Source organism: Cydia splendana, chromosome 20 (assembly GCF_910591565.1).
Source record: "Cydia splendana chromosome 20, ilCydSple1.2, whole genome shotgun sequence".
Classification (NCBI taxonomy): Eukaryota; Metazoa; Arthropoda; class Insecta; order Lepidoptera; family Tortricidae; genus Cydia; species Cydia splendana.
The window spans coordinates 4950618-4972306 of record NC_085979.1 but is presented as its reverse complement, the minus strand read 5'-3'; the positions used below and the strand labels follow the sequence as shown (position 1 = coordinate 4972306).

General features: G+C 43.2%; 1 protein-coding gene across 2 annotated transcripts; it reads left to right on the top strand.

Annotated features, from left to right (window-relative positions):
* The first annotated feature begins 465 nt into the window (after nt 1-465).
* Nucleotides 466-18157, top strand: LOC134800730 (cilia- and flagella-associated protein 45-like). 2 transcript variants are annotated; one of them, XM_063773256.1, is made up of 13 exons: nt 466-703; nt 2328-2523; nt 3310-3408; nt 4427-4529; nt 6630-6765; nt 7577-7712; nt 9238-9373; nt 10341-10519; nt 11335-11484; nt 13969-14073; nt 14711-14790; nt 16459-16555; nt 17757-18157. In XM_063773256.1, the coding sequence occupies exons 1-13, from the start codon at nt 606-608 to the stop codon at nt 17847-17849; spliced, it is 1608 nt and encodes a 535-aa protein (XP_063629326.1). In that variant the 5' UTR covers nt 466-605; the 3' UTR covers nt 17850-18157. The 2 variants fall into 2 exon arrangements, with proteins under 2 accessions (XP_063629326.1, XP_063629325.1); XM_063773255.1 differs by lacking the exon at nt 9238-9373 and adding an exon at nt 8710-8845 and having other exon boundaries at nt 468-703.
* The last annotated feature ends 3532 nt before the right edge of the window (nt 18158-21689 follow it).

Below are 21689 nucleotides of genomic sequence, written 5' to 3'. Positions count from 1 at the left end.
TAATAAGATTAGGCTATCTTTATGATGTTTATACCAACGTAAATATTTTACAGTAAATTGTAAATGTTGCTTCAATATTATTATGTAATTTGAGATGTTACTTTGGAGAGTTTGAAACTTTTAAAAGAAAGTGAAATATAAATATTAGCGGATGTAACACATTCTGTTGTCTCTGATACTTATGATGTTGCCAGAAATATTGTAGATAACTTTGAATAAAACTAGATATAATTAAAAGATTAAAAGCGATAGAAAAACTTTAAATGTAAAATTCACAAAAACGTGTATTTCGCAGACTTATTGAATACTTTTGAGACACATTCACCTGTTTTCAATTAAATTTATCTACAATTTTTTTCTTCTAGGCAACACTAGGGTGGACTTATTATAGACAATCATATTTTTTTTTTAAATAACGATTGGACTGTGGAGGTGGAGGTATATTTGAATGCGCCGTCTTATTTTGAGGTCGTCAAAGTGATCATGATCTAATCAAACTATGTTTATTGCTAGGCAACTGGTTTCGATTTATTTACTAGAATTTACTACTCGGAAGGCGAACTACGCACATCTATTACTTATTTATATTTTCTAATAAATATACAATGGCGCCTCCTACGCCAAATCCGCACGACAGTATTCCTTACCATGTTATTAGAAGAGCGACGAAGAGAAGTGAACCAGGCTGCTACCAATTACATAGGTATTTCTAATTCCACGTTTGATTTAGGTACTTACTAGAGATGCCACGAATATTCGGCAGCTATTCGGTATTCGGCCTATTCGGCCACTTTGCCGAATATTCGGTATTCGGCCGAATACCGAATATCTGTTGCACCTACCTAAAAAGAAAAATTACACAAAAAAAACCCAAAAACTAGGTATATTTTAATATTTAAAATGTATTCTTGGAAAGTAGTTAAATACGAAGGCACGTTTTTGAGCATTTGTTGATTATAGTGTAAATAACATTATTTGCGGTATTTGACGTCTGTCACTCACAACAGCAATACTACGTAAAATGTTTTGCACATCGAAATCACAAAGGAAAACAACTGCACTGCAAACGTTTACGTTCTACGTCTTTTTTTTTTATTTTAGGGTTGGTCGGACACCACCGTTATGAATCGGTAGTCGTCTAAGTAAATCGATATGAATTTTTCATTTTTCTTTTAATAAAAATAAGGAAAAGGTGGATAATTAACTGTAAATATGGATATATTTATCGTCACTTAACAGACAACAAATTTGACACAGAAATAACATAAATAAACTTTAAAATAGATCCCCAGTTAGTTTCAATTTTGACAATGGGTGCGACCTACTCGGTCGGTGTATTAAATACACCGACCGACCGGTAGCTTGCGGGAAAACCATATAATTCTAGCTTTATTTAAATCTCAAATAAAAATTCATTATACGTCACAATTCGATACCTCAGTCTACAATCGATTGGCGTTAGTTACATCTCTATATACGTCAGTCATAATGTGTCAAATACCGCAAATAATGTTATTTACACTATACAAAATATTTTATTTTTATCATGGGTCTGACTTGATTGTCTCTAACTACATTCATTAATTCTGTTCAACATAAAAATATATCTTAGCAAACGTTGTGCTTTGTTGGCGAACAGTTTTCATAATAATTGTGACCCAAAATGTTCGCATGTCATGCCGAATATTCGGTATTCGGCCGAGAGAGGAGCCGAATATTCGGTAAGTATTCGGTATTCGGCCAAATTCACTATTCGGGGCATCTCTAGTACTTACCCTGTCACATTACCAAATCGAACGCCGATTCACATCCTACTTTAGGGGAATCTACTCTTTTAGCAGCTTTGGGATAAACAAAATCGCAATAACGATATACTCGTAGGATCTGACGCGACCATAAGATTAATTTATGCATATTCGAGCGAGCGATGACGAAATCCATACTAATATCCCCTGGAGCGCCCCAGAATTACCGTAGTATGGAACTCCTATACTAGTTACCAGCACACGTGTCTGTTTAGGGCGCTCCACGGGATATTATAATGACGAAAGATTGAAAGAGTTAATGAATTGCCTAATAATTGAAGTAAGAAATGCGCGAATTGAATGATTGCTATTAGCATTATCCAGGCGCTATACCTACTCTAGCTCGTCACTAATTCCACACAGACGAAGTCGCGGGCAAAAGCTAATATTTATATATACCTAATTTAAAGAAATTTCGATTTTGGCTTTTCGCGGTAGGCCCGCAGTTCGAATGTCTAATTATTAATCTGTGATCGATCACAATCCTTTTCAGAAAGTTTATTTCCTTGCGAAATATTTCAGACCCTCCCAATGCCGTCTCAAGTTCCCCATAACCAAGCGCCCTATCCACAAATGCGAGTTACCCCGCCGCGAGATCGTTGTGGCCCCGCAGGTGGGCGGGGCCCAAAGGAAGCTGATAGTGCCACGGGGAGAGAAGAACTACTATCCTGCTGTTATACCTAAGAGCGAGTTTGAGCGGCTGAAAGAGCAGGCTAAGGTATAGCTATCTCTCTTCTACTCTTGATGTACCGGTGTGGGGCGGGGTTTTACTAAAACTACTACACTGAGAGAAAAGACTAACAAAAACACACTTAGAATTACAAAAATAAACTTAATCCGGGGACAAGGAGAGTCAACTAATAGGAACAAATTGACTTTTGCAATTTCTATTAGTTCTTGCAATTTCTATTATCTGTTTGTTGAAATTAGATTTGGGATTACTGAGCTGTTTGTAGAAATAAATAAACTTTACAAAAATAGTGAAACTTCCATAATTATTACTAAAACTTCATTTTTTCCCCCAGTACAGAACTGAATTCCTGGTGATGATTTTTCTCTCAGTGTATCCTGCTGATATGCCTAATAAGAGCGCGATAGAGTCACTTAAAGAGCAGGCTCAGGTAGGTAACGCTATCTCTCTTCTACCCGTGATGTACCGGCGGTGAGGGGCAAGGAAATTAGAAGACTCTTAACAGAAAGTGTTCGGCGAGGGGACGTTAATTTCAACCCCAGCGTTCTCAACGCGCCGATCCAACAACTAACAAAACAATAGGGTAATTCACCAGTAACTCATGGCTACCCCAAACCAAAAATGAATTCTATACGCCTATAAATAGAATACATTTTAATATAAGGTGGCCAGTTATTGAAACCTTATACTAAAATGAATTCTGTTTATAGGTGAATGGAATTCATTTTTAGTTTAGGGCGGCCAGTTACTAAAAGCGACAAGGGACTGGTGAATTATCCTAAATAAAACCTGAATAAGATATTTTTTCCACAGGTGCTGACGCAGGAGGAGCAGATCGCGGCCATGCACGCCCAGGAAGCCGCCATCCAGAAGGCGGCAAAGGAGTCCGAGATGCGCAAACGGAAACTAAAGGTATTGCCAGTTGCACCAACCACAAGTAGCAGACTGAGGAACGCCAGTCGGCAGTTAACTATGAAACCAGTAGCGTAGCTAGCTAGGCGTGGGCGAAGTGGGCCCGCACCCACGGCCTCGCGCTTAAAGGGGCCTCGCGGAAGCCAACCCTTTTTTTACTATCTTGGGAATACACATTGAAAGAAAAGGGCCTCACAGATGCGATTTCGCCCTCGGCCAGATTAGTTCACGCTACGCCGCTGTATGAAACTTCCCGTACCTACATAAAATTAAGCGAACGCTGACAGATCGTTAAGTGCAGCGGTCGGCAACCTTTTAGCAGCCAAGGGCCACATAGTAGTTAACGAAGTTGACGCGGGCCGCACTTTGGTAATATTTGTGATTTAGCAGACATTGTCGTTTGTCATAGGTACATAATAGCCAGGGAGGCTCGCGGGCCGCAAGCGAGACGCTCGCGGGCTGCCTGTTGCCGACCGCTGGTTTAGTGCAAGTAGTGCAACTGATCTTTAGTCTGGTTTTAATTTTGTCTCAGTGCTCTATTGCAGTCATTGATGAGTGAAAAGTGATTGTCTTTTTTGGGTTAAAGACCTTGATGGGGACTTAAATCCTACGACCATGATGCACGATGTGGTGAATACTTAAAATTTCATGGCCTCGTCATATATTACAATTATAATTAGCTACTTATTCAACATACATGGACTTTTCAGAAAAACCGGACACCTACAGAACATAAGTAGGCTGCTTATCATTATGTACTCTATAAAAGTAGGCAGGAGTAGGAGTTGCCGAAAATCGTGCTCAATGGCGTGCAATAGGAGAGGCCTATGTCCAGCAGTGGACGAGAGTAGGCTGATGATGATGATGGTGAAAAGTAGGAAAATGAGGTCAGGTTAGAAGACGGGATCGCTAATAGTTTCCTTTAACAAAAGATACCGTCAACTGGGGTGAATAGGGATGAAACTGGAATGAGATCGTTTAATCGGAGACCAAGTCTGACTGATGTTCTGGTTCACAGGAGAACCTCAAGCCCCAGCTCGGGGCGGAGGCAGCGTCTGGGCAGGCGGACCCCGAGCTGGAGGGGCCGGACCAGGCGGCTCACACCCTCACTAGGAACGAGAGTAAGTATCTATATAGACTGTGGTTCTGTTCTGGTACACAGGAGAACCTCAAGCCCCAGCCCGGGGCGGAGGCAGCGTCTGGGCAGGCGGATCCCGAGCTGGAGGAGCCGGACCAGGCGGCGCACACCCTCACTAGGAACGAGAGTAAGTATCTATATAGACTGTGGTTCTGTTCTGGTTCACAGGAGAACCTCAAGCCCCAGCCCGGGGTGGAGGCAGCGTCTGGGCAGGCGGATCCCGAGCTGGAGGGGCCGGACCAGGCGGCGCACACCCTCACTAGGAACGAGAGTAAGTATCTATATAGACTGTGGTTCTGTTCTGGTTCACAGGAGAACCTCAAGCCCCAGCCCGGGGCGGAGGCAGCGTCTGGGCAGGCGGATCCCGAGCTGGAGGGGCCGGACCAGGCGGCGCACACCCTCACTAGGAACGAGAGTAAGTATCTATATAGACTGTGGTTCTGTTCTGGTTCACAGGAGAACCTCAAGCACCAGCCCGGGGCGGAGGCAGCGTCTGGGCAGGCGGATCCCGAGCTGGAGGGGGCGGACCAGGCGGCTCACACCCTCACTAGGAACGAGAGTAAGTATCTATATAGACTGTGGTTCTGTTCTGGTTCACAGGAGAACCTCAAGCCCCAGCCCGGGGCGGAGGCAGCGTCTGGGCAGGCGGATCCCGAGCTGGAGGGGGCGGACCAGGCGGCTCACACCCTCACTAGGAACGAGAGTAAGTATCTATATAGACTGTGGTTCTGTTCTGGTTCACAGGAGAACCTCAAGCCCCAGCCCGGGGCGGAGGCAGCGTCTGGGCAGGCGGATCCCGAGCTGGAGGGGCCGGACCAGGCGGCGCACACCCTCACTAGGAACGAGAGTAAGTATCTATATAGACTGTGGTTCTGTTCTGGTTCACAGGAGAACCTCAAGCCCCAGCCCGGGGCGGAGGCAGCGTCTGGGCAGGCGGATCCCGAGCTGGAGGGGCCGGACCAGGCGGCGCACACCCTCACTAGGAACGAGAGTAAGTATCTATATAGACTGTGGTTCTGTTCTGGTTCACAGGAGAACCTCAAGCCCCAGCCCGGGGCGGAGGCAGCGTCTAGGCACGCGGATCCCGAGCTGGAGGGGCCGGACCAGGCGGCTCACACCCTCACTAGGAACGAGAGTAAGTATCTATATAGACTGTGGTTCTGTTCTGGTTCACAGGAGAACCTCAAGCCCCAGCCCGGGGCGGAAGCAGCGTCTGGGCACGCGGATCCCGAGCTGGAGGGGTCGGACCAGACGGCACACTCCCTCACTAGGAACGAGAGTAAGTACCTATCTATCTATTAAGGCGTGTCCAGACGAGTCAATCTTTCGCCAATCTGATTAAATTGTCCGATCGAATCAGGCCATGCGAACGCAAACGCCAATCTGGCTCGCCGATTATGACCGATATTACCGATAAAATGGGGTGCGGACGCAAGAATACGCTATTTTAGTATACTATTTGTGACGCCAGTATTTTCGTTTTAGGGCTATTTTTCAATTTAGAGGGCTCTAATATCACCATAAATCTAAAATTGGTGAATTAAATTGGAAATTGACGCCAATTTTTTTTCTGATCAAATCGGTCGATTCGATCACCCCGTCTGGACTCCACTTTATTCGACTTGTAATCTATTGTTCATAAAGATACTCATTGGTATGAGCCGGGGTTCGATCTCAAGACCTTCGCTTTGAAAGTCACACGCTTCAGAGTCTACCAACTCTTCAGCTCATGAACGAAATTATATTCGATATTTACCATTTACTCTGGAGTCTTTGGTGTAAGAAAACATCGCGAGGAAAGGTATAACATAACAAACAATTTGTACATTTTCGGGTAGTTATAACATTTATTGGTTAACCAACCAAATACAAAACCGCCTGGATCAGTCACTAAACGACCTGACTTTAACCTACATTATTTGATCATGTATTGTTTTCATCTACCCTCAACTGGCTTAAGGAGCCATTTGAGGGTAGATTTTGTTTACTTTTATTCAAATACCTAAAGATACGAGTATAATAAGGCCTACTATAATTCCTTGGAATAGTTGGCATTCATAATTTCCTGTGTACCGTGTTACAGTGCTAAGAGCGGACAACATGCAGGGCCCGCGTCTCTGCAACCGCGTCATCTTGGCGTCCAAATGCCACGCCATACGCGACGCGCAGATTGTTGAGAAAGACCTCATTAAGAAGGAGATCATGGAGGAAGAGAGACGGTAGGTGATAAAGAGGTAGGAACTGACCGTCCCGGTAGCATCTGAACCAGTCCAGGCGGGACAATTTTTCGCCAATTTGATTTAATTGCCCGATCAGATCAGGCCGTGCGGACGCAAACGCCAATTTAGCTCGCCAATTTCGGCCGCCGATTATGACCGATATTACCGATAAAATGGAGTCGCGGACGCAAGAATAGCAATTTGTGACGCTTATAGTATTATCGCTTGGGGGCATTTTTTAAATTTAGAGCTCTAAATATAAAATAGGTGATTGAATTGGAGATTGACGCCAATTTCATTTCTGATCCCGTCTGGACTCCACTTCACCGTCTGATTCTCCTAGCCGGATTCTCACCCTACATGTGAGAATCTAGCTATGAACGCTCCTCTAGCAGACCAGCGGGCGCAGCGTGGTTCCATTTAATTTTATCGCCTGTCGCTATAGCCGTCACTTTCACACTTACATACTTGTTAGAACGTGACAGGCATGGTGACAGGCAGGCAGACAGGCAGATCATGTGACAAGTACTAAACATCCTTTCCATTCACTAAACAGGCTGAGACTAGAGAGCAAACTACCACATCAAGGTCACAGTCTGTTTGTTGATCCTTGGAACCAGATTTTCACCAAAGTGAAGTAAAGGTACATCCATATCAGTCGAACGCGCTGCGAAACTATCTATCGGTTTTAGATATTTGTAAATAGGAGACGCGGAGATGTTCACATTTAAAGAAAAGTATACAGTTAGTCAGCAATAAAAGCTTGTAAAAAAAAAATCCCTTTTTCCTAAAGCTGAAATTGTGTTGTCAGCCTGGACGCCATAATGGAGGAGAACCGGCAGGCGGCCGTGGCGCGCGCCGAGGCGGAGGAGGAGCGCCGCCACGGGCTCCGGCTGCAGAACCTCACGGCGCTCAAGGAACAGATCTCCTCCCACGAGTTTGCCAAGGTAGGCAGTAGGTACCACGTGATCATCATCATTCGCTTGCCCTTGTCCCATAATGTCCCATTCACTTGGGGTCGCACTGTGGCACAGAATAAATAATAGTACTAGGTACAGAAGATTCACTCTCTAACAAAACACGTCTGTTGCGATTAGGACAGATATGACCGCTAGGCGGCGACAGCCCCACGCGCGGCTTATGGCTAGCCACCAAAATTGGTGTGGGACGGATGTACTTGTAGCTACTTATTGCAAAGTGACGAAATCGCGGAGTGAGCCACGCCTGACTGTGGGCTGAAATTCGGCTCTCATTGACATAGAAACCGAAGTTGTTTTTGGATTTGAATGTTGGAGCATTGCTGGGTAACCTATGTATTTTAGACGATTTGGAATAAATTGTCGAGTTACTCACGATGTTTTCCTTCACCGAAAAGCGAATGGTAAATATCAAATGATATTTCGTACATCGAAAAATTCATTGGTAGGTTTGAGCCCGCGACCTCCGGATTGAAAATCGCACGCTCTTACTGCTAGGCCACCAGCGCTCTTTACTCTCTCTCACCGTTTAACCCTGGCCGCACACGTTCGGTATTTTCATTCGGTTTCCGTACGGAATGACAGGTTGGAACGGGACGTAGCTCTACAAATGCACAGCGCTGCCTCGCTTGCACATATCATTCCGTACGGAAAATTCCGTACGTGTGACAGCATTACTTACCTCTCTCACCGTTTAAAACATTGACGTATAATATCTAAGGACTGGCCTTACGGGCACTAAAATGGTACTAGTTCAGCGGTGTCACTCACGAATTCGAGTCAATCGTGCAGTCTAACGCAACTAGGTAGTTGCGACCAATCGCGCGCGTGATGTGAACTCATCAACCAATCGCGTTGTAGCGGTGTCACACCGCTGTACTGACCCCACTCATACCCCATTCTTATTGCCCGTAAGGCCAGTCCTTAGATATTATACGTCAATGGTTTAAAACCTCAATATTGACAGGTAATGGAAGCAGAACGCATAGAAGAGGAGAGTATCCGAGTGAACCAGTCCAACATCGCGATGCAGATCGATGAGGCGCAGAAACTGAAGGAGAAACACACCCGACAGCGGATGTTGAAAGAAATGCTCGACCAAGGTAAGACTAGTGGCTTTATACCAAACCTCAATATTAACAGGTAATAGAAACGGAACGCATAGAAGAGAAGAGCATCCGTGTGAACCAGTCCAACATCGCGATGCAGATCGATGAGGCACAGAAGCTGAAGGAGAAACAGACCCGACAGCGGATGTTGAAAGAAATGCTCGACCAAGGTAAGACTAGTGGCTTTATACCAAACCTCAATATTAACAGATAATAGAAACGGAACGCATAGAAGAGGAGAGCATCCGTGTGAACCAGTCCAACATCGCGATGCAGATCGATGAGGCACAGAAGCTGAAGGAGAAACAGACCCAACAGCGGATGTTGAAAGAAATGCTCGACCAAGGTAAGACTAGTGGCTTTATACCAAACCTCAATATTAACAGGTAATAGAAACGGAACGCATAGAAGAGGAGAGCATCCGTGTGAACCAGTCCAACATCGCGATGCAGATCGATGAGGCACAGAAGCTGAAGGAGAAACAGACCCAACAGCGGATGTTGAAAGAAATGCTCGACCAAGGTAAGACTAGTGGCTTTATACCGTCGTGGACTTTATGCCTTTTGTAATAAGGTCCAACGATGTACAGTTAGGAGTGTTGCTGTTTGTAGACCTCGCAAACCCGGATTCACAATTTTGAATACTTACTTACTTACTGCTGTGGCGCAGCTACCCGATGTTGATCTAGGCCTCCGACACCAAAGACCGCTATGCTTCTCTGTCCAAATCCGTTTCGTTTTAATGATTTTCAAAAACTTTTGTTTTTAGGGTTCCGTACCCAAAGGGTAAAACGGGACCCTATTACTAAGACTTCGCTGTCCGTCCGTCCGTCCGTCCGTCCGTCCGTCCGTCCGTCCGTCCGTCTGTCACCAGGCTGTATCTCACGAACCGTGATAGCTAGACAGTTGAAATTTTCACAGATGATGTATTTCTGTTGCCGCTATAACAACAAATACTAAAAACAGAATAAAATAAAGATTTAAATGGGGCTCCCATACAACAAACGTGATTTTTGACCAAAGTTAAGCAACGTCGGGAGTGGTCAGTATTTGGATGGGTGACCGTTTTTTTTTTTTGCTTTTTTTTTTGTTTTTTTTTTTGCATTATGGTACGGAACCCTTCGTGCGCGAGTCCGACTCGCACTTGCCCGGTTTTTGTAAAGACGGCCCGCAAATTACTGACTCAGACACGCGTGCTAGAGATTGATTTCCCGATCGAATCAGGAGGTGCGGACGCAAACGCCAATTTGGCTCGCCGAATTCAACCGCCGATAATGACCGATATTACGGATAAAATGACGTGCGGACGCAATAATACCAATTCGTGACGCCATTATTTTCGTTCTGGGGCATTTTTTCAATTTAGAGGGCTCTAATTTGGCTCTAATATCACCATAAATCTAAAATTGGAGATTAACGGAAATTTCATTTCTGATCAAATCGGTCGATTTGATCACCTCTGTCTGGACACACCTTTATTTGTGTTGCAGGCAACGCCGAGCTGCTCTACTTCAAGCAGCTGCAGATGGAAGAAGAGCGAATAAACGACCTTCGCGTGGCCAACTTCCTGAAGCAGAGACAGGAGCGCGAGTCCAGGAACCGGGCGGAGGCCGAGGCCATCAAGGCGGCCAAGCAGAAGGGCATCGACCACATCGCTAAAGCCCAGAAAGTGAGGTTATCTTAGTTAGAAAGACTGTGGTGTAGAGATGCACCGGATATTCGGTTACTATCTGGTATCCGGCCTATCCGGCCATTATTTTAACATTCGGCCGGATACCGAATAGTGACCTACTATCCGGATACCGGATAGTAACATTGCTTGATTTCGGAGTAAACAAAATTGGAATAAGAAACAGTCGCGGTCATAATCGTACTCGTTTATTATTTTAAAACAATTTAAACATTCCACTTACTTCCACGTGTACTCATTTCGAACCTAGAAATTAGTCCACGCGAACGTTCACTACGAAACAGGTCAAAACCAGCACAATGCGCACTTGGAAAACCGAAATGTACTTATTAATTAGGTAAAGGTCCGCAGGGTGAATGTTCGGCGGCCGGATACCGAATATTTGGCCGATGGTCTGGCCGGCCAAACACTATCCGTTACATCTCTACTGTGGTGTCACCTCTATACCTTACATCAATAGTCTTTGTTGTAACCTATGAAATATAGTCAGTATTATTCCAGCATTCGCTTGTTTCATTACTCGATTCGAAACCTTACATGGCGATCCTGCCAGGATTGCAAAGTTCGGAAAAGATGAGTAATGAAACAAGCGAATGCTGGAATAATACTGACTAATTAATTTACTTTTGATTACAGCGCCACCTATGGACTATATAGGGAACTATGTACCTTTATTGGATGCGTATCGATTATCGATAAGCCATCTAGGGTTCGATAAAGTGTATAAAAGGTCAGATAGATGGCGCTGTTAGCTGCAAAGTTTAATAAATACTTTATCTGTATTTTGTTCCTAGGCTGAACAAGAGCTGAAAGAAGAACTGGAGCGCATCCGCAACCTGAAGATACAGGAGGACGTAGAGAGAGAATACCGACGGAAAGAGAGGGACAACGCTATACGGCGGAACAGAGAGATGAAGAATCTGCACGAGGCGCGTGAGCAACAGGTGAGAGAAATACAAGCCAAGACCTCATCTCCTCTTTCAGACGGCCTTGCTCGATGATAAGGGTAACATATGTGACGCTTAACTTCAAACTCGGGTAAATCCATTCGACCCTCTCAGCAAATATCTACCATATTACCTTTTCTTAATACCAAAATCGCATAATCTGACAGATGGATTTAACCGAGTTTGAAGTTAATAAGCGACTCATATTTGAGCGATTCATCGTTACGCTGCGTCTTACGTAAGCGAACAAATCGCGAACGCGACGCGGCGCGGCGCGGCGCGGCGCGGCGGGCCCAAGACGTTCGCGTTCGCAACGAGATCGCCCACTGCACGTAGGACACTTCTATGGGTATCAAAGGATTGATTTGATTCACCCCGCGCCGCATCGCTTCGCTTCGCGTTCGCTTGTTGTTCGCCTACCTAGTACGCTGCGTTAGTTTCACTAGAGTCAGACCGTGAAAAGTCTGCAGCGATTTTGATAGCCCACGCAGTGCAAGTGTCATTTTAAACGTCAAACTTCTATGGAATTATGACGTATAAATAACACTTATACTGCGTGGGCTATCAAATCCGCTGCAGACTTTCCTTGGTGCGACTCAAGACTTATATCGACCGGGATATGGATCGTGATTACCTTTGTACTTTTTTTTGCTATCTTCAATTACCCGTGAACAAGATGCATGTAAACTGCTTCGAAATATCGGGAGGTCGAAAACAATACAAAAGGTAATCACGGTCCATATCCCAGTCGATACTCGTATAAGTCTTAAGCCCCCTCCAGACTATGTGCGTGAATCGCGGCGCGACGTCGCGAAGCGAACATATCGCGAAGTTGACGTATGACTCCACACTCGCACACTTCACGGCGATTTCGCAGTTTGGTTTGCGGCAAGATGGCGGAAAAGTTTAACTGTTAGTTATCTATGGCATCATACGTGATTTAGCTGTTTGTCCATTTTGTTTTCTTGTGAAACCGTAAAATATAGCAGCTTAATATAATATAATCATAATACTCGTATAATTATCTTGCCACAGAAGAGCCAAAATAGGGTGTAATGTGGAGTCTTGCAAGTTCGCGCTACGCGTCTCCTTTGACGCGGGCCAAAATACCGACAAAAAACGGAGAACAAGGCGCGAAGGCGTGAACAATCTGCGAAATCGACGCCACACTCGCGTTCGCGGCTTCGCCCGCGATTCGCGCGCATAGTCTGGAGAGGGCTTTAGTGATAAGGATCAGTTTTGGCTAGCATAAAAACTGACAGTATTATACCACAGAATAAAATAATAGTACTACAGTACAGAAAGGACACTTCCTACAAAACCGAAGTTTGACAGCGATTCAGTAGGGCTACCGCCAATACCGAAAATCGTCAATTGCGGGCATTTTTCTCTGTCACTCTAATTACGCCTTCATTGGAGTAAAAGAGTAAGATCCCCGCAATTTGCGAATTTCGGTTTTCGCGGTAGCCCCTCAGGGACGATTCATGCTATCCCTATATAATGTATGGCACTATCCCTTTCGGCCATTTGGGGTTGTCAAAATTCAGGTCATTATCTTATCTGTGGTCGTACACGCAGGACGTCAAGTGGTGCCAAGTTGCCAACCCTATACTCTGTCCCCCTTATTCATAACCGCGCTGCAAACCTCAATTAGCTAATAATCGTTTGTCCTTATCTGTCATTTTGACTTATATATTTGTAAAAAAGGGATAAAACATAATTTAACTAAATCAGGCCCGTAAAGTTTTTTGAATAAGGGGGTGTATCTTTAGGTGTTTAAATAAAAGCAAAAAGAATAGATAGTATAGAGGGGTCCTGTCATTGTAAATTTTGTAGTCACTGTAAATTTACTGCCATCTATCGACACACGACTAAAACTCGAAATGAAAACGTATAGAGTTATCAAAACATGTATATATATGGATAAATGATTTTATTATTTTTATATCATTTTGATCCATGTTCATTCACTGATATCTATGTGTTAAAATTGTTAAATATGAAACGGTGTCGTCACGCCATCTAGCCGAGGATAGGCTAAAGGTGTGTGCGCCATCTATTTGAGAATGACTTTTGCTTCAATTCCGAGGCACGTTTTTTCCTTAGACTTTATTCGTCTTATAGGAAGTTACATATGTCGTTGATAAAAGTAAACAAAATCTACCCTCCAATGGCTCCCTTAAACCAGCTGAGGGTAGATGAAAAGATTACACGATCAAATAATGTAGGTTAAAGTCAGGTCGTTCAGTTACTGATCCCGGCGGTTTTGTATTTTGTTGGTTAACCAATAAATCTATAACTACTAACCCGAAAATTTACAAATTAATTTGTTTACTTTTATTGAAATACCAAAAGATACAGACTATAATAAATGCTCGGAGCAATGCTGAGCCGAACGGAGCCGAGAATGCCCGAAAGGATGACAGTTTCGCCCCCCTAGTACTATCCGGTGTCTATAAATCCGTGGTGTAATGTTTTCAGATCCAGGACATCCACCGCATGATCGCGCGCGAGATCGCCAAGGACGAGCAGAGCTTCAACAACGCGGCGCGCCAGAACGAGGAGTTCCTGCAGAAGGAGAAAGAGGTACCATCGTCATCATCTGAGGCATTACAGCCGCGGGCCTTAGCCTGGTCAAGCAAGTCTCTCCAGTCCGATCTGTTTGTGGCCTTCCTTCTCCTACTTTTCACTCCTGATGTCCTGGTATACGCCGTCCAACCATAGGTACCATCGTCCTGGCAATATTCTCCTACTATACTCTGAATCGTGGCGTAGCGTGGCCTGTGATGTTCACACAGTCGCCCATGGCAGTGGCATGTGATGTTCACACAGTCGCCCTGGCAGTTAAAGTCAGGTCGTTCTATGACAGATCCAGGCGGTTTTGTATTTGGTTGTATAAATGTTATAACTACCCGAGAATGTACAAATTATTTGTTTACTTTTATTTAAATAGCTAATAATACAGACTATAGATAGGGTATAATGGGTCGAAGTATTTAGCAAATGGCGCCAGCATAGCTTGCCCTGTCAATCCATAGAATTGTGTCAAATTTTTGTTTTTTTTTAATGGAGTTTTATGTTCTGGATGCCAGCCTTTTAAGCCAAATCTCATACAAAAAGGTGCAAGCTATGATGGCGCCATCTATGCAAACCCTTGACAGCTGCCAACCCCATTAGATTAATTGGGAAGATAATTTAAAATCGATATAAAAACTTGTTACAGCTCGACAACAAACGCAAGGCGCGTGTCGAAAATCATCGGCAAGCGATTATGAAGCAAATAAACGACAAGGAACGCGCCAGGTAACAATATAATATAATACAAACACTCTTTATTGCACATATAGAGAAAACAAAACAAATAATACAGAAAATCAAGAAGAAATATACAAGGTTTCACTGATATTATTATTTGTATCTCCGTTTTTAAACTCTCGGGTCTTTCGAGCCCGGTCATTTATAAGGCGTGTGTGGGGATATGGATCCAACACGTAGAGGCCGTTTGGAGTAGGGTTACCAGATGACAGGAATTTTCCTGACATGTCAGGAATTTTGGCCGATTGTCAGGAATGCGGCCGGAATACGAAAATGTCAGGAATTTTAGTGAATTAGCAGACTTTTCTACTATGTACCTATGAAGCTACATTATTCAAATTTACTCACAAAAATACAAACCAAATTAAATTAATATAAACAATGTATCAAGCATATACATAGATATAGCTTACGGCTAGCTCGAACCCCCCCCCCCCTGTCGCTGATATGAGTGTCAGGAAAAATATTCGCAAATCAGGAATTTTGTCAGGAAATCCCGAATTTGTATCTGGTTTCCCTAGTTTGGAGAGATTTGATGTCATGTAGAACGCCTGCTGGAACCCATTCACGGGTACATCAATAGATACCCGTGAACCGGTTTCAGCAGGCATTGGAAGCTATTGTAAAGAATATGGACAGAGTACTGGTCTATGGTTTAAGTTTGGGTGAAAAAAAGACTGGGCTATTGCAAAGAAGTCCGGACACCTGCCATAACATTGCTTACACAAGTTATCGAGGCAGGCGATGACTCGCCACTCGTTAGATGGGCACCTGATGCGCCATCGTAAAGACGGCCAGGCGCAACATCGGTGTGAGCGGCTCAGGGGTGTCGAGAGGTGGTGCTGCGCTTTCTCCGAAGCTACTCGCGGCGTTATGCCCTTTAACACTTCCACCCCTGGAGCATATAGCTCTAGCGACTCCTCTCTGGACGGCCAATGAAGGCAAGCCAGAGCTGAGAGTCCTGCGGGTCCCCTTGGGGTCCGCTCCGTCCGACGAAGACACGCCGGAGACGGAGACCCTGACCGACTCTCGGGAGCACTCGGGTCCGTGGGGTCGTTACTCCCCAACAGCTCGCCACAAGCTGCCCTGCGGGCTTATTGTTATTATTATTATATAATTATAGGCGAGCAGCTATTTAGCTGATGAGCCTATGTCACACAGTGTCCAGTACTATATAGTTCAAAGTTTGTAAAGTCATATCACATCACTAATAGTAACATCAGTCTAACTTATTGTTTAAAAGCCACTTGTCCAATCTGTTTTTAAACACATTGACCGAAGGAGCAGTCACAACACTATCCGGTAAACGGTTCCAAGCCGCCACGACAGCTTGTTACATTTAACACATATCAGTGAAAGAATAATGATCAAAGTCAAATGGCGTTCTGAAACAGTTTTAATCTTCTGTCGAAAGCCGAAAGATGGCAGTAAATGTACTGTAGCTACATAATTTACCATGACAGTAAAGGCTCATTTAGACGGCGCCCGAACTCGCATGCGATTTTAGTTACATTGCGGACGGTTGGTTACGTCCAATTCAACCGACCGATCAAAAACCGCAATGTAATGAAACTCTCATGCTAGTTCTCGCACCGTCTAAATCAGCCCTAACTCTCCATTTCAAATTGTCTTTGGTAAAGTTATGTTTATCCCCAGGGCTGAGCTGCGTGAGAAGATCCACAATGAGGGTGTGGCCCTGAGGATGGAGCAAGAACAGCAGGACAAGTACGAGAGCAGGGTTATGAAGGAGAAGGTGAGAACTGCACGCTTTGATCTAACCTTTTGGACGCCAATGACCGATATATCCGCACCGCAGGTCCAACGCCAAAGACGGATTAATCGGTCACAGAACACAGAGCACATAGACCTTGCGTATGCATAAAGTTCAATTTCAGTTTTGACACTTCGGTGACGTGGCGTCCGAGTGACGGCTTTTGTGTTTGACATACGGCGTCGAAAAGGTTAATCGTGATCCCGAGGAGACTGGCTAAAGTTGATATCAGCGTCAAGTGGCACAGCCAGCATGAGCTCTTTAAACTATTATAGTTCCTTTTTTTAGCACTAGAAAGAAGGTAAACAATCTTGACGTGTCTATTTATTGAAAACAATTTTGAAAAATAAGTCACGGCAAATATGTAACAATTATGAATCATATACGATTATTTACATTTTTCTGCTTTCATCTTATCTTATCTTATCTATCTTTCGCTTTCGTAAGTTATATAGTTATATGGTTACTGATTTTTAAAAGCGTTTTTCAATTAAAAGAGACGTCAAGAACGCGTAGTCTTTTTCTAATGCTAAAAAAACGAACTATAGACCGCGAGCTACAGATTTCCATGACCAATCGCCTTTCGGGCGATAACTCGTATTGGTTAACGGCTATGTATGATGAACCCTCGTGGCCGTCAACTGCCGCTCCGTTGGAGGACATAGGATAGTTTTTATGTCGGAAGTAATCCCTAAAGAAGGTGAAAAGGGTGGTAGAAATGAGAAGATTAATGAATCGACTGTTAATTGGTGTAAGCAATTAAGCATGCATATTATGCTCGAAATTATTGCCATTAGACTTTATCCAGGGCTATACTTACTCTAATGTCTGTATATTTAGGTATTTAAAAAAGAGTAAACAAAATCTACCCTCAAATGTCATCTTTAAGCCAGTTGAGGGTAGATGAAAACATTATATGATCATATAATGTAGGTTAAAGTCAGGTCGTTCAGTGACAGATCCAGGTGGTTTTGTATTTGGCTGTTTAATCAATAAATGTTATAACTACCCGAAAATGTACAAATTATTTGTGTACCTATAGTTACAGAGTATAGCTGCTGTTACTAATTCCACGCAGATGAAGCCGCGGGCAAAAGCTAGTTTTTTATAAGACCTAGCTTACGTTTTGTATATCAACTTGAACGTATTGCATTTTAAACCTATTATGGTACCCCGTTTGCAGGTGGCCGCCATGAGAAAGCAGAAGGTCGCCGAGAAGTACGTGAAGGAGGTCCAACAGACCCTCGGCCACTACGGATATAAGGACCTCAGCTAAAACACCACCGATATTACGACAATTTCATTTTCAATACAAAGCCATACTTTAAAATTCGTCTACTCTTCTTTTTTAAATTGTTTTAATCATAATTTTGTAGGTTTATCTTATTATGTTTATATATAATATTTGACTTTTCGGTTAAATTTCTCTGTTATAAGTTATGAATCTCCTGCACCAACATTTGTCTCTGTTTGACCCTATGGTTGGCTGGTAGAGAATAGGCCTTAAGTACGCCATTTGTACATTTTTCCTGTGTTTGCGCAATAAAGTTTAAATAAATTAAATAAATATACCTGGGTATAAAATGAAGTGTGCTCTACTTGGGATTTGAACCCAGAACCCTGGGTTACCGGTCCAGATAGGGAATATTAGGCAAAGCTCTGCGTAGGTGACTCCACTAGCACATACAGTAAACAAACCTCATTGACATCATCAATCATGCGTCACTAGGTCAATCACATGGCCTACCGTGAAACACGACAATCGAAAGTTCGGTTTCTGCCTCTCTATCACTCTTGCTTATTCGATCGATAGAGAGGCAGATAAAGAAATTTCGTTTTTCGCGTTTCGCGGTAGGCCTGTAAACAAACCGCCTTGGTGCATCATGCAATGTATAAGTTATTCTATGGTTTACTAAACAAATTAGTGCTGCACTCTGGCGGCAGAACATTGCAGTAATACTCCCTATTACACTCGCCGTTCGTCCTTGCGATCGTTTCACTAGCGACATCTGTATAGTTTGATTTAAATTTAAAGCGTTGTTGACCTCGGTCTATACTATCGTGTAGATGGCGACACCTTTTGATATTGAACAATTTTAACACATATCAGTGAAAGAACAAGGATGAAAATCAAATGGCGTTCTAAAAGTTTTAATCCTGTGTCGAAAGATGGCAGTAAATTTACTGTGACTACAAAATTTACTTTGACAATACGCCTCTATCTATACTAAATTTTCTTTGGCTCTACTCAGCTTTGAACCTGTGAAAGCTATTGTAGAAACACAAGCTTTGATATTTTGTACCTATAAACCAAAGAGAATAAAATCACTACGTTTTATATACTATAAACTACTATTATACAGGGACCGGACAACCCTTTCCGCGATAAAAGCTATCAATGGGCGTCCCTTAAACACGGCTAACACATTGAAAGACTTTCCAGTTTGACGGCAACAGAAATACATCAGCTGTGAAAAATTCAACTGTCTAGTTCATCGCGGTTCATGAGATACAGCCTGGTGACAGACAGACGGCCAGCGGAGTCTTGGTAGAGTCCCGTTTTTACCCTTTGGGTACGGAACCCTGAAAATGGAATGTCCATTCCAAAACTAATCCAAATGACAATCGCGTCAAGCGGCATCGCCTGAGACAAAAGTGCATACTACCACAGAATAAATAACAGTACTAGGTACAGAAGACTCACTCTCTAACAAAACGCGTCTGTTACGATCAGGACAGATATGGCCGCTAGGTGACGACAGCGCCACGCACGGCTTATGAGCCACTGCTAAATAATCGTGATTATTTTAGCAGTGGCGCTAGTGTGCACGTTGATGGGCTCTTAAGGCTAGCCACCAAAATTGGTGTGGAACGGATGTACTTTTAGCTACCTGTAGCAAAGCGACGAAATCGTGGGGTGAACCACGCCTGATACTACATACATAGGTACATTTATGCATGCATGGTGCATACTGCTCCATACATTGCACTTGCTTCCACTATCTATATCTAATATATCTTATTAATCTTTATCTGAAGCATAGAGTAATATAGTAAGAATAGAGTGCTCACTCCATACATCAGTTTTGGTACCAAAACGACTATTATTTTCGCAGTCGACATCTAGCATCGAGTAGCGGAATTATCGGTACCGCTACTTAACCCTTTAACCGCCAGAGTCTGATATATAAGACATTACATATCCAGCTCATTTCGCCACAGTCTGATAAACAAGACAAAGATCTGATTTGGTTTTTACAGCACATTTATAACTCCCGTAACTATGCCAATCTTACTCTGCGTGGTTCAATTACTGTCGGTGGCGACACGAGCACGCTCGATTAAAAATTGCTGGCGGTTAAAAGGTTAATATTAGAATTCTCTAGAATCGCGACTCATGAAAATAGTATTGAACAACAATTTACAACTAATACTAGCAGAAATGGTTGAAAATAGAGTTCCGGTTAATCTGGTTATACTATTAGCTGGAAATTGTTGAGCATTAGACTTTTCGGTCGTCGGAACATCTATTGTCAAGTAGCAGTACTGATAATTCCGCTACTCGGTGCTAGATGTCGACTACGAAAATAATAGTCGTTTTGGTACAGTCACCTGCTATAATATGTTACTCTTCGAAGGCCGCAAAAATATGTGACACGCTCTTATGGCTCTACAAATAAGATCGTGTCAGATATTTTTGCGGCCTTCGTTGTGTAACATATTATTGCAGGTGACTGTACTAAAACTGATGTATGGAGTGAGCACTCTATGTATTTTTTTTTCTATTAAGTATCGTACCCATCGATTGTATGATTATTAAAATCGGAACTTTATTGTTCAACAAGATCTTCAGTTCTCGAGATGGGTTGCATCACTGCAGTCGTTATCTGGTAAAGTACCATTTTTAACTGACCTCAAAAACGAGGTTCTTTATACTCAGTATTTTTCTATTTTAAGGCTATTTTCACTTAAAATGTACCATTTACTTTTTTTCGAAAATCCATTAACTTTTGAGTTATTTCAACTCAGAATCACAAGGACTATCGATTTAGAAACAAAAAAAAATGTGTCCATAAAAAAGGCAGTTTTGTAACGCATTTTCACATACATTTTGGATGGACCGTTACAAAACTGACACCCAAAATTTGTGTGAAAAACTGGGGACTCGTGAGTCTGAGTCTAAATAACCCAAAAATTTATGTTTTTTTGAAAACTAGTAGATGGTACCATTTTTTCTGAAAACCCCCTTAAAGATGTTTTAAAAAAAACCGGGCAAGTGCGAGTCGGACTCGCGCACGAAGGGTTCCGTACCATAATGCAAAAAAAAAAAAGCAAAAAAAAACCGGTCACCCATCCAAGTACTGACCACTCCCGACGTTGCTTAACTTTGGTCAAAAATCACGTTTGTTGTATGGGAGCCCCATTTAAATCTTTATTTTATTCTGTTTTTAGTATTTGTTGTTATAGCGGCAACAGAAATACATCATCTGTGAAAATTTCAACTGTCTAGCTATCACGGTTCGTGAGATACAGCCTGGTAACAGACGGACGGACGGACGGACAGCGAAGTCTTAGTAATAGGGTCCCGTTTTACCCTTTGGGTACGGAACCCTAAAAATTATCATATGTATGACTCTTAGGTTTTCGCTTGATTATTACTACTTATAACCATTTACCTGTACCTCGATGGTGTCTGTCTACACTCTACACGCATACTTAACACATTCAGTGCTACGGGTTACGCTCGTAGCGCGTAGCCACGGTTTCTCTCATTGCGGCATAGTCAATTAGGCCATTTTGGCCATTTTTGAAGGGCTCTAGCGCCTTAAAACACAAAAATATCAAAAAAAGCAAAACGGTCCGACACAGATATTGACAATATTAATCTGTGTTGAAAAAATCATTGCTCTAGCTTCAAAAACCACGGAGGAAAACGAGGAGTACGTTTGTATGGAGAAATGACCACTCCCGTTGGCTCTTAAAAGCCGTAACAGACCACCGCACCGCGACCTTGGTGCGCCGCACCTGAGAGCGAGAAACGAAAGCCAACAATGTCGCGGGGCGGTAGTCTTTTACGGCTTTTACGTGTTGTCTGAACAGGAACAGTGGCGTAGCC

What these genes read in the sequence shown, in the direction of transcription:
- LOC134800730 (XM_063773256.1), top strand. Translation starts at nt 606, where the DNA reads ATGGCGCCTCCTACGCCAAATCCGCACGACAGTATTCCTTACCATGTT. An exon ending in ACATCGCTAAAGCCCAGAAA is followed by an intron (nt 10,520 to 11,334) that starts GTGAGGTTATCT and finishes TTTTGTTCCTAG; the next exon opens with GCTGAACAAGAGCTGAAAGA. An exon ending in AACGACAAGGAACGCGCCAG is followed by an intron (nt 14,791 to 16,458) that starts GTAACAATATAA and finishes GTTTATCCCCAG; the next exon opens with GGCTGAGCTGCGTGAGAAGA.